The sequence below is a fragment of the Muscardinus avellanarius genome (assembly GCF_963383645.1).
Source record: "Muscardinus avellanarius genome assembly, chromosome: 15".
Classification (NCBI taxonomy): domain Eukaryota; kingdom Metazoa; phylum Chordata; class Mammalia; order Rodentia; family Gliridae; genus Muscardinus; species Muscardinus avellanarius.
In genome coordinates this window covers 68,604,251-68,617,875 of record NC_137801.1, presented here as the reverse complement: position 1 = coordinate 68,617,875, position 13,625 = coordinate 68,604,251, and the positions used below count along the sequence as shown (strand labels likewise).

General features: G+C 41.3%; 1 protein-coding gene across 3 annotated transcripts in view; it reads right to left on the bottom strand.

Moving 5' to 3' along the window:
* The window catches only part of DGUOK (deoxyguanosine kinase), a gene marked incomplete at both ends in the record, with an annotated part of 42,295 nt that overhangs the window by 12,120 nt on the left and 16,550 nt on the right, over positions 1 to 13,625 (bottom strand). For 2 of the 3 annotated variants that reach the window (XM_080711270.1, XM_080711272.1), the window contains 2 exons: positions 1,008 to 1,155; positions 6,097 to 6,284. In XM_080711270.1, coding sequence (XP_080567396.1) covers positions 1,008 to 1,155; positions 6,097 to 6,284 — 336 coding nt within the window. Of the gene's footprint in view, positions 1 to 1,007; positions 1,156 to 6,096; positions 6,285 to 13,625 lie in introns of those variants that run through there. The other variant, XM_080711271.1, reaches the window with a different exon arrangement.

The window sequence follows — 13,625 nt, the reverse complement described above, 5'->3', positions numbered from 1 at the left end:
GGCTCTGATTTTTTAATTTGAAACAGGGTCTCACTAGGTTGTTGAGAGTCTTGTTATGTTCTTGAGGCTCTCTCTCTTAGAACTTGTGATCCTCCTGTGTCAGCCTCCCAAATAGTGGGATAACAGGCATACACCATGCCCAGCTTTCTTTTTAAATTTTAAATAGCCTTGCTAAGTTGCCGAGGCTGGCCTGGAACCTGCCATATCCACTCCCCCCACCCCTGCTCAGTTGCTCAAGTACTGGAATAACAGGTGTGTGCCACTGCACTGTTTGGTATAGCTTTTTATGTAGAGATATTTTAAATTCTATCCTGCTCTTTTCTTGGGTAGAGTTACCTCTGAAACTTCAGAGGTATCTAGTTTGAGCCAATGAATTTTTACAGAAGAGGATCCTTCTAGTGCAAAGCTTTCCAGAGGCTGCCTGAGGTCAGTGCCAGTCAGCAGAAACGAAGGACCCCTGGTATCTGCAGAGACTTTGGCCTCCTGACATGACATCATCCTGTGTGCAGGCTGGCTCTGAAGTTCAAGGCAGATAGCCACAGAATGCATTTCTATAGTCCACCCTGCCATACTAGTGGCCTCAAGGTTCAAAAAGGGCCACTAAGGGCAGTATCAGGATGAGGTGAGGAAACCATCCTTCTCTTCCTCCCTAAATCTTATTAAGAAAACCAATGAGCCCACCGGAGCCTCTGATGACCCCACCAATGGAAGGAAGAAGGGAGTCCACAGGCTGCAGGCTGCCATATCTGAGCTGCAAGATTGGGGCAACAGAGGCAACGCCCAATTTGTTCTGGCTTTGTTGCTTCACTGAGAGGGGCACTTGAATTTTTTTTTTGCTTGGGCACATGACTGAGCAAGGTGCCCGACACCAGAAAGGGGAGTGTCTACTGTTGCTCGTTTTGGCTAATGCCCATGCTCTAACTTCAACCAGAAGATCAAGGGCTTGCAGACTGTCACCTCTTAGTCTCATAAAGCCTTAAAGTCTAATGCTTTGGGTTCAGAGTTACCTGGGGAGTAGCCTGGAGGTAGATGAAACCATGTAACGAGAGTCGGCTGGCAAACTCCCGCAAGAGAAAAGAATGCCAGTCCTGATAGATGTGCCATTCAACGTCACTGAGGGAGCCATTTTCAAAAAGATTCTTTGCAAAGATATACCTGGATAGAAATGCAAGTGGGATGGGGAGGGTAGACAGGAGAAGAATGGGAAATGGAAAGAAAGGGGGAGAGAGAGAGAAGCAGAAAAATCAATAACCAACTTGTTCCATGTCTGTTCAGACCACTTAACCTTTCTAGCTCCTCATCAGTTCTTAAGAAATCTGAATCCTTAACCCACAGCTCCCTCCCTGCTGAACTCACGATGGGAAACAACACCTAGACTTAGAAGCTAAAACCACAGCTTAGCAGATGGAATAATCCACTGCGAGCAAAGGGATACTAGAAAAGGAAATCACTAGTTCCTGACAAATTTCTCTGCTAGAAATCAGTCAGAACATAGAGCAGAGGGTGCAAACTTGAACTTTTGAGATTTCCTTCTCACCACAAGGCCCCAAAGAAGTAAATCTTACAGCCACCCAGATACCTTTAACATGAGGACGGAGGGCTTCGGAGTCTCCATGCTCCCAGTCATCTTTTTGTTTAGTACAGAAGCACAGAGGGAACTGTCTTTGTGGTGTCATCTAAGGGGCAGGAAATGCATTTCCTATGGACTTCAGTACTGCCAAAGTGCCTCTAAGCTCTTACTGGCTGGCTTCCTCTGCCTATGGAACGTCTATGTCAGAGAAGAATGCTAAAGCTGAATCAAGCTAGCTCTGCTACTTCCACAACAAAAGGAGGATCTGGTAAATAGGAAGTCAGAGCTAAACAGAAACCAGGGTTTCAGGAGGGTCAATTCCACTTTTAAACCTCAGGCATCTTGATACAAATCACAATTTACATCATCAACAATGAACTCCAGTTTCTAAGGCAACACTCAGCAACTGGCCACTTCTGGGAAAATGAAATTCAGAATCTTTGCAAAAGAATGGATCAGGGAAGTGCAGCACGCAAGGCTGCGAGTTCCACCCTTCAAAGCACAGGGCTTCCAGAGTGGCTCTGCAGGGTCTGATGCTGGCTGTAACATCCACTAGCCAGCTGCCTCCGGAAGCCATCTGAGCTCTCAGCCAGGGCTGCGATGGCTGCAGAGGGGACTCAAGCAGTGCTTTTACTGACTGGCAGAGAGCTCTGTTAACATTACAAATGCTTTCTGCTTCGCTATGAAGAAGCTAATGTGAAAAAACCAAAAGTGAACTTTCCCAATTTGGAATGATTTTACTATAGTGTGACTGAAGGCAACAAGAAAAAGGTGACTTTTGTAACTCAGGTTCTAAAAAATATTGTCAGCTTTTCCACAAATAACTAGAAGATGAAATTTAGATCTTACCAATACAAATTAAAAGGACCTATAAAGGGCCTTTGCCTCTTCTGAGGATGGGCACTCCCCTATTTCTCCGAAGCGGGCGGGACAGTGAGCCGGGTGGAAGGGCGGTGGGGCGGCTGGGTGGAGCGGCAAGGGCAGCCTGCTGCAGACTGACTGCAGGGGCTGCTGGCCAAGGGCCTCACAGCTGGGGCCTCTGCTCTGACCCCACAGGCTCACGCTCCTCAACCTCATCAGAAAAGACTTAGGTTCTTTTTTCCTTCTTGTACTCCACTCTCCCAAGTAACCTGTGGTCCTTCTTTGGAACACACATCACACATGTGAGTGTGTGTTCATTCCCTGTTAGCCTAGGATCCACATGGAGGCAGTGACTGGGTCTGCTTTATTTTCTGCTGCAGCCCCAGGGGCAGGCCTGGTGCCTCAACACAGGAGGCATTCAATAAGTCTGCGCTGAGCCAGCAAATAAATGACCCTTCTATTTTTTTTTTTTTTTTTTTGGTGCTGTGGACTAAATCCAGAGCTTTATACAGGCTAAGCATGACATATCACTGATCTTTATCCCCAGGCCTTGGCTGAAGTTTTAAAAAAATGGAAAGGAGCTGGCGTCGTGGCGCATGTGTATATAATCCCAGTACTTGGGAGGCTGAGACAGGAAGATCGCAGGTTTGAGATCAGCCTCAACAAGTATTGAGACTGTCATCAACCTAGTGAGATCCTGTTTCAAAATGAAAAATAAAAAGGGTTGGTGGAGCCGGGCTTGGTGGTGCATGCTTGTAATCCCAGCATTCGGGAGGCTGAGACTGGAGGATCATGGTTCGCGGACAGTCTCAGCTACTTAGTGAGGCCCTTTGTAACTCAATGAGATCCTGTTTCAAAATAAAGAATAAAAAATAAGGCTGGAGGTGTAACTCAGAGGTACACTACCCCTGGGTTATACCCCCAGTACTGAAAAAAAAAAAATGGTTGGTGGTATAGTTAGAAGGTAGAATGCCCATGGGAAGGAACTGATAACTGGTGTTAGCACACATCTGTAATCCCAGTACTTGGGAAGCTGAAACAAGAGGATCGTAGGTTCAAGGATAGCCTCAGTAATTTAACAAAGTTATTTAGCAACTTAGTGAGACTCTATTTCAAAAATAAAAATAGGGCCAGGGGTGTAGCTCAGAGTTAAAACATACTTGGGTTCAATCCTCAGTAATACCTGATATTCCTCCCCAACCCCTCTCACACATAATGGAAAGGGTCTAAATTATCCTCAGGATTTGAATTTGCAGTTAAGTTATCTGTTCTGTCTCAAAAATGTCCACTCAGCCGGCTGTGGTGGCACACACTTGTAATCCCAGTACTTGTGAGGCTGACACGGGATCACAGGTTCAAGGATAGCCTTCGCAAGTAGTGAGACTCTCATTAACCTAGAGAGATCTTGTTTCCAAATAAAAATAAAATAGAGCTGGGAGTGTGGCTTGGAGGTAGAATGCACCTGGGTTCCATCCCTAGGATCCAAACTAAAACCCAAACCAAACCAAAACAACAATAAAAAAGCTCCCTCTGGTGAAGGCATCTCAACTTTTGCAGCAACCCACCACATGACCAATTCTTAATTCCTCCTTTATGAGTACATTAGATTCAGGTAGCTTCTTAACAAAGCATTTCTAATAACAGACTATTTCTTTCTTTTTTCTTTTCTTTCTTTCTTTTTTTTTTTTTTTTGGTGGTACTGGGGTTCCTGGAAGCCCTTCTACCTCTGGGCTACACTCCCAGACCTATTTTATATATTTTTTATTTGGAAACAGGGTCTCTTAAGCCCTCGTGGCTGGCTACGAACCTGCGCGATCCTCCTGTCTCAGCCTCCCAAGTGCGGGGATTACAAGCGTGCGCCACCACACCCGGCATAACAGACTATTTCTATTTCTCCATTTTCATCTAAGCTGTCTCTCACATACCTTCATCACTATGGGACCAGAACTCAAAAGACCAACTGTGAATGTTTCTAGGCAACTCAGGTGATTATACCTTCCTAGTCTCAGAGGCCTGGCTTGAGAAAGGAGAGAGGAAAAGAGAGCAGCACACCAGACAGTGGAAAGAGAACTAAAACCCAGGGCTCAACCACCTGCGATTCACATATTTAGCTTTTATCAAGTCTAGGCTCCTCTAGGGCCCAGGAAGAAGGAATGTGTGGCCTGCAGGGTTTCTTTCATATATCTTATATGATTCTGAGGTAAACTCAGAACAATATATGACATTTACAAATGAACCTCTTTTTTTCTTCTAGGAGAGTTTATAGGAACACTAAGAAGAACCAGTTTAATGAGGAATTAAGTGGGTAACCAATTGAGTGTCTTCAGCAGTGAATGGACAATGAAATATAACATATTCCATTTTTATAGATAACAGGGCTTAAGACAGCTAATTTTGCTTGAAAGCATCATTTCCCCGACAAAAGTCTAACTTTCAGAAATGAAAAACCTAGGTGTCCAGATCAAGCCACCCTAACACCATCTCTAGGTGATCTAGCCCCAAGTCACAACCTAAACTCTGGCAGAACAAAGCCAGGAAATCTGGAGCCTGGGTGGGTTAGCTATCTCTTCTGGAACCACTGGGCTCACTCTTCAGGCTAGCTGCTAGTCTTTATTAAAAGTGGCTTCAAAGCTGGGCATGGTGGCACACATCTGTAATCCTAGTACTTGGGAGGCTGAGACAGAAGTAGACTCATGGCCAGCCTCAGCAACTTAGTGAGGCCCTCCACAAGTAAGACCTTGTTAAAAAAAAAAATAGGGTTGAGAGTGTAGCTCAGAGGTAGAATGTGCCCAGGTTCAATCTCCAGTAACACACACAATGACTTCACAACTCCTCCTGTACACAGGTACTTGGTGTCCACTCCAGGTTCTAGTCAGCAATAAATCCCATTATATATAAAGGGGTCAAAAGGGTAAATATGGAGGGCACCGTCTGCTGTGTGCATGTATGTCACTGTCAACATGATTTACATTATGATGTGAGACTAAAATGCACCAATAAAAGCACATTAAAAAAAGGGTAAATTGGAGATACATGCCAGTTTCAGAAAGGTTCTATTTCTGCCTGGGTATTTTTTCTTGAAGAATAAAAAGAAAATGAATGACTCTTCTATTACAATTTTAGGAACACAAATTTTAATTCTGTCTCCTTTTTTATTCAAGGTAATAACCAATCACAAATGTCTCTTCTGTAGTTGGTGGCACTGTGGGAGTTTCAATGCATTTAATTTATGAAAACGACAATCTTCTTTCTTGATGTATATGATAACTCAGTAGAATTACAACTCTGAAAAAATCAGTATAGAGTTGTCTTTAAGAAGGAGACGAAGCCAGGCGTGGTGGCACACACTTGTAATTCCAGCATTCGGGAGGCTGAGACCAGAGGATTGCGGTTCACGGACAGCCTCAACTACTTAGTGATGCCCTTTGCAACTTAGTGAGACCCTGTTTCAAAATAAAGAATAAAAAATAGGGCAGGGGGTATAGCTCAGAGGTCAAATGCCTCTGGGTTCCATCTCCAGATCTGGAAAAAAAAAAAAAAAAAAAAAGGAGACGATTTTTCAAAGCATAATGCTCAATGGTTAGAGAGGTGTGAGGCTGGCGCAAGTAGGGAACACATGCAGAGTTAAGTACAGGGCACATGGCTGGTGAAGGCTTGTGTCTTACCTGTCACTGTACACCGACCTCTCAAAGATCTGTACGGGCTTCTCGGCCTGTAAGAGGTTCTCAGGAAAGGGCTCCAGCTGTACTTTCAGGCGGCTCATAAAGGAAAAGGTCTGGAATGTGTAGGACCATCGCACGGGCTCCCGGTACATCATGTCCAACAGGTTTCCCAGACTTTGGGTAGTGCTGGCCTACAGGGGATTACAAAAGGAGAATTCCCCAGAAGGTGTATTTATTCCACTATTTCACCTCCCCCTAAAAAGGTTTAGCACTCAATGCAGAAATCTGCAAATGTTTCCTTCCACTAAAAAAACATTACAATCAGATCCTCCAGCTTAGTTGAAATACTGTAATACCTTACTAGATGAGAATCTGACAGAGAAGGTGACAATGTTACCTTCAATGTAATAAAGTAGAGGAAAAACCACACAGAGAATCTGTTTAGAGAGGAGGGAATCAACAACCATCTAAAATTCTACTTCAATCAAATCTTTCTGTTGTAACAGTAACACTATGTTAATTTGCTTTTGAGACTCTATCCGTAGCTTTCTCTTTTTAAAACTTTAAGGCAGGTAAGAAAGCAATTGCTTATTTGGAAGTTCAACCCACCAAGCAAACAAACAGAATTCTGTATCTTTCAAAGAAGGGTTACAATCTGTTTGTTAAGACAAACAAACAAACAAAACAAAACTCTATTCTAGAGACTTTATAAAATACAATTTTTTTGGAAATAGAATCTCAAAGTTGCTAAGGGTCTTGCTAAGTTGTTGAAGCTAGCTTGGAACCTTCAATCCTCCTATTTCAGCCTCAGTACTGGGATTATAGGTGTGTGCCACCAAGCCTGGCTATGAAATGCAATTTTTAAAAATTATTATTGTGGTACTAGAGATCGAACCCAGGGGCATTCAACCTCTGAGTGATACCCCCCAGCTCTATTTTTTAAAATGCTTGCTTTTAAAAAATGTCTTGCTAAGGTTCTGATGCTGGTCTTGAACCTGTGATCCTCCTGTCTCAGACTCCCAAGTACTGGGATTATGTGTGTGTGTGCCACCAACACCTGGCTTAAGTTTTGTTTACTTGGCATGTGCAGGTTGGACAAGTATTTGATCACAGAGGCCCTGAATTCTTTTCTAGGCTCTATCACTGACTCAATGCAAAAATGAGTTTTGTGCAAAGCACCTTTAACTGAGGGCCTGTATGGATGAGGCACTCCATGGGTTAGGTGCTGTAAAGGGTATAGAAAAAAGAAGTAATATTTATTTCAGTGTTTTCTGTGTTATGTTATCTCCTTTAACCTTCAAAGCAGCTTCATAAAATAGGTAATGCTGTTAGGACTATTTTCTAGAGGTTGAGCAATTTACTTGTCCAAGTGTTGAATTAAAGCCTAGCTTCCTCTCATCTCTTTATTCTAACACCTCTCCTATAAAGGCGAGCAGAACATGGTAATTTAACTTAAGAGCTCACAATGCAAATGAAAAGGGAAGACAAGGATATGAAAGGCAAAAATACAAGGCGGAACATGTGATGAACACATGGCAGAGGGATCTTAGGACGTTCCCAGAAAAAAGTGGCATTACCCGGGGCAATGATGTGTAGAATCCTCACAGATAGAAACAGGGATTAAGAAGAAATCATTTCATGCCAGGTGTGCTGGTGCACACTTGTAATCCCAGCATTCGGGAAGCTGAGACCGGAGGATCGTGGTTCGTGGACAGCCTCAGCTACTTAGTGAGGCCCTCCGCAACTCATCGAGACCCTGTTTTAAAAATAAAGAAAAATAAAAAAATAGAGCTGGGGTGTAGCTCAGAGGTAGAATGCCCCTGGGTTATATCTCCAGTACTGAAAAAAAAAAAAAAAAGCAAAGAAGAAATTATTTCAGGTGCAAACAAATATATAAGGAGGGAGAATGGGGTGAATAGCGTGAAGACTAGGCAACAAGAAGTAGTTCAATCTGACTTGACAGCAAGCACCCTCGGATTATAAGGAAGGGTCTCAGGTCTCCGAAAGGCTTTAGCAGAAACGAGGTGTGTTCGGGACTTCCTTCCTTCCAGTCCCCAATGTACAAAAACTACCAGCCGGCCGCATTCGGGGACAAATCTGATTCTCCTGGGGTTTGAAGGTGTCACTAGAGGCTGGGAGCAGCTCACGGTGTGTCGCAGAGTTTGTGGAATGCCTGATGGAGCACAGGGGCATGCTGGCAGATGTAGTAGGTGGACTGGGTGTGGGCTACTGTATCAGTGGCTTTGAGTTACCAAAGGAATACTGTTCTAGAACAAAAACCACATAGAAGCCTACACATTTTGTGAAAGAACCCTTCTCAGCTACAGAACAAATGCAAATATCCCTCCAAATGTGTAAATAAATAAAGGAACAAAAAATGAATATAAAAAATATCCTGCACTTTAAAAGGAGAGAGCACCAATCTGTTCAGACAGAGCTGTTGTTTGAATAGGAGAAAACAAAAATACCTCAATGAGTTCCAGAGGTTGCCTCCTCACTGATAAAATAAAACAGGGAGTACTATGAGCTGGACGTGGTGGTGCAAGCCTGGGAGGCTGAGACAGGAGGATTGCAGGTTTGCAGCCAGCCTCAGCTACTTAGTGAGATATTCCACAACTTACTGAGACCCTGTTTCAAAATTAATAGTAAAAATAGGGCTGGGGGTGTAGCCTGGTGGTAGAATTCTCATAGGTTCAATCCCCAGTAACACACACACACACACACACACACACACACACACACACACCCCAAAAAAGCTCAATGAAAAGAGAAAAGACACAATTACTTACAAAGAAATAAGGACCCAAAGCACATAACACTTTCCTTCAACAGAAGCTACTCTTTATATTTCAACATAAAACAAAGGCAGCCTCAGACAAGCAACCACTCAGAAATTATACCTACATATCCTTTCTGAAAAAAATTTTTATCTTGAATGTATCCCAACCAACTGGAAAATAAAATAAAGATTAAGAAATAGGAAGGTCAGGAATGGTGGTGAAAGCCTGTAATCACAGTAGTTGGGAGGCTGAGAAAAGAGAATCAAGGGTTTGAGGCCAACCTCAGCAACCTAGTGAGACCCTATTTCCAAATAAAAAACAAAATAGGGTTGGGGGAGTAGCTCGGAGGCTGAATGCAGTACTGGGTTCAATCCCCAGTACTGCAAAGAAAGAAAGAAAAAAATAAAGGGGAAGATGTGGTAAAGAGCATATGGCACACAGAGATAAACCAGGGGAAGAGAGTTAAGTATAAAGTAACTGTGTTAATGTGTTTGTGCAGCTTAATGACAACTTAAGAATTACTGTTAAGAGAAATTTCATACTTCAAAAACATTCTATAATCTATAAAATTTTACATGGTTTTAATATATCTGGGGATGCAGTCTGGAAGAGAAAGCAATAAAGCATTAGTTTTCTTTTTCTTTTTTTTCTTCCACAGAGAGTCCATTAGCATTGATGTACAGGCTTAAACATGTATGTTTTAGTGTAAAAGTACCATTGTTAGAATAAAGTGATATGCTGTCTAAATGAATGGAGGAAGAGGAAAATGAAATAAAAATCTAGAATTCCCCTGGGTTCAATCCCCAGTAACACACAACACACACACACACACACACACACACACACACACACACACACACACACACACTACACCTGAAATGAAACAGATTTGTTAAAAACAAACAGAAAGCAAAATCCACAAAGTAGATACAAATGTAAATGAAGCAGATGTGGCTACATTATATCAAGGGAAACAAAGCATCAAATGCTGCAGGAGTTTTTTTTTTTTTAAAGAATAATTAACTAATAAAAAAGACTCCAAAAAAAGCTATGAACCATTTTACAGGAAATACTAAAGCAATGAAATATATAAATATAATGCAAAGCCAATTATAAATACAAGGAAAGACAAACTATAGTAAAAGCATACATTATAACATACTTCTCTAAAAATTTAATAGAAAAAGTAGACCCCCTAAAAAAAAGCTCAGAGAGCTAAGTCAAGTTGGGCATGGTGGCACATGCCCGCAATCCCAGTACTTGGAGGCTGACAGAGGAGGGTCACTGGTTGGAGGCTGGTCTCAGAAATTTAATGAGACCCCTTTTCAAAATAAGAAACAAAATAGGGATAGGGTTGTAGCTCAGAGGTAGAATACCTCTGGATTCAATTTCCAGTACAAAATGAATAAAATAAAATGGGCCAGAGGTGTCGCTTGGAGGTAGAATGCACCTGCGTTTAATCCCCAGCAACACACACACACACACACACACACACACACACACACACCTAAATAATTTTTCCACATATCAAAAATAGAATACATCATCAATGATTATTTATTTAATGATACTGGGGATGGAACTCAGACCCTCCTTTAAGGTATGAAATTTTTGTTTTCTTTTTGGTGGTACTGGGGATGGAACCCAGGGGCCTTCTACCTCCGGGCTACACTCCCAGACCTATTTTATATTTTATTTGGAAACAGGGTCTCTTAAGCCAGAGGCTGGCTTCGAACCTGCATGATCCTCCTGTCTCAGCCTCCCAAGTGCGGGGATTACAAGCGTGCACCACCACGCCTGGCTAATGTATGGAAATTTTTAATTTATAACCATAATTAGTTTATAGTCAAGTAATAAGAAGTTACATGCTTGCTTAGTATAAGCAAGGCCCCCCCTTTTGTCTTTAGAAATAGGGTCTTGTGAGCCAAGCATGGTGGTGCACGCTTGTAATCCCAGCATTCAGGAGGCTGAGACAGGAGGATCATGGTTCGCAGCCAGTCTCAGCTACTTAATGAGTCCCTCCGCAACTCAGTGAGACCCTGTTTCAAAATAAAGTGTAAGCCGGGCATGGTGGCACACACTTGTAATCCCTGCGCTTGGGAGGCGGAAACAGGAGGATCACGCAAGTTCGAAGCCAGCCATGCTGGCTAAAGTGACCCTGTTTCCAAATAAAAATATAAAAATAGGTCTGGGAGTGTAGCCCAGAGGTAGAAGGGTTTCCAGGAACCCCAGTACCACAAAAAAAAAAAAAAAAAAAAAAAAAAAAACTAGGGTGGGGGTGTAGCTCGGAGGTAGAATGCCCCTGAGTTCTGCCAAAAAAAAAAAAAAAAAAAAAAGGGTTTTGTTAATTTGCCCAGGCTGATCTTGAGCTTGTGAGCTTGTAGAGCCTAAGTTTCCAGAGTCAGAAACTGTCTACACAAATAGTAACACCAATTACATTTACCAATATACATGTAAAATTCCAAACATATTAGCAAACTAATGGAACAACACTACACCATGACCAAAACACATTCATTCTGGAAATGTGCATTATCAAATCTATGACTGCCAGGTGTGGTGGCACATGCTTGTAATTCCAGCATTTGGGAGGCTGAGACAGGAGGATTGCTTGGGTTCAAAGTCAACCTCAGCTACTTAGTGAGGCCCTTTGCAACTCATTGAGACCCTGTTTCAAAATAAAGACTAAAAAATAGGGCTGGGGGTGTAACTTGGAGGTAGAAAGCCCCTGGGTTCCATCCCCAGTATCGCAAGAGAAAAAGAATCTACGGCCAATACTAAGAGATTAAAAAAGAAAATTCCTACGGCTATATAAAAATGCTTTTGAGGTGGGCATGGTGGCACATGCTTGTAATCCCAGTACTTTGAAGGCTAAGACAGGAAGGTTGTGGCCAGCTTCAGCAACTTAGTGAGAGACCCTCTGCAACTTAGTGAAACCCTATTTCAAATATAAAGAATTAAAAAAAAATTAGGGCTGGGGGTGTAGATTGGAGGTAGAATACCCTTGGGTTCAATCCATAGTACCGCAAAAAAAAAAAAAAAAAACCTTTTGATGGGAATCTTATTTGATACTGATAAAACAGTTAATATATTAGTAATAGGAGTACCTCCCCCACATGACCTATGGAAGTGAATAACAAAAGTGAACTTAAAACAAGGTGATGGAGAGTCCCCTTACTGATATCATTTAATATTGTTTCAGAATCTCTAACTAAAAGAAAATAAGAAAACAGAAACGCAGTATGGATATTGGAAACCCTTCCAAATGATTGCTATTTAGAAACAACTAGAATTTTCTAAAACTCTAAGCAAATAAAACCAAGAGAAAAAATAAATATGAGTATATTAAGTTAGACAAACCTGTTTTAATACATCAATAATCAGCTTGAAAAATATGATAGGGCAAAGATCTAGTCACAGTAACAACAAAATATGTATTCTACTTGGTAATAAACAAAATGCTAATAGGACAGGTAGATAACCATTTGTGAAGACATGAGAGTCCTATAGCTTTAAGAAGAGACATATAAAACATAAAAGCAATAGAAAAAATATAAATATTCTTAAAATCTTGGGCAATAGGAGGTGCTTAAAAACTTTAATATCAAAGGCAATAACTATTAAGAAAAAATGGATAAATCTGATTACATAAAACTGAACTGTATTAAATTGCAAAATATACCACATAGAGGGATAAATGACAAACTGGGAAAATATCAGCAATATTTGACAATAATATACTTTGCATACAATGTATTTTTATGAAGCTGAAGATCTAAAATGGAACAAAAAGCAAGGGGTAAAGAATAATGATAAAGGGATGGCAAAAAAAAACATGTTACTCACTGATAATCAAATACACATAAAATAACTTTTTCTTACCTCTTAAGTTAGCAAAGATTAAAAAAAATAATAACTAGTATAAGATTATGAGGCGTTTCCTTTTCTGAAGGGAAATTTTATAAAGTATAATAAGTAGTAACTATAATTTTTGGACATCAAAATTAAAATTTTAGATTATCCTAAAAAATTCAGGTATACAAAATTTGGCTATTAAAAACAAACATTTTATTATATACCTATAATTCCCAATCCTTGGGAGACGCACACAGGAGGATCGCAGGTCCAAGGCATGTCTCAACAACTTAGTGAGGCCCCGTTTCAATATTAAAAAATAAAAAGGCTGCACAATTCACAATTGCCAAACTATGGAACCAGCCAAGATGTCCATCAACAGATGAATGGATTACAAAACTATGGGATATGTACACGATAGAATTTTAATCAGCCATAAAGAAGAACAAAATTATGCCATTTACAGGGAAATGAATGGAACTGGAAAACATTATGCTAAGTGAGTCACAAAAAGTAAGAAATTAGATGCTCTCCCTAATATGTAGAAGCTAGGGAGAAAAAGGGTCATAGGAGGAACTCTAGACTAAGGAGGCAAGACCATAGACGAGCAAATAAGGAGGCCTAACTGGGAGCGATAGGCTGGGGGAAGAAGGAAATTCCCTAATGTACACAATGTACATTCACAAACATGTCAAAGTCAACCGCTAAGCTAAGGAGGAAGGGGAAGGGGACGGGGGGGGGGGAGGGCTAAATGAGTGATGTGTGCATGTATGCCTCCACCATCTTGTACTCCATTGTATGACTCCACTGCATGACTCCAATGCACCAATAAAAAAAGAAAAAGAACAAAAGAAAAAGGGCTAAGGTTGGAGGTAGAATGCCCCTGGGTTCAAGCCT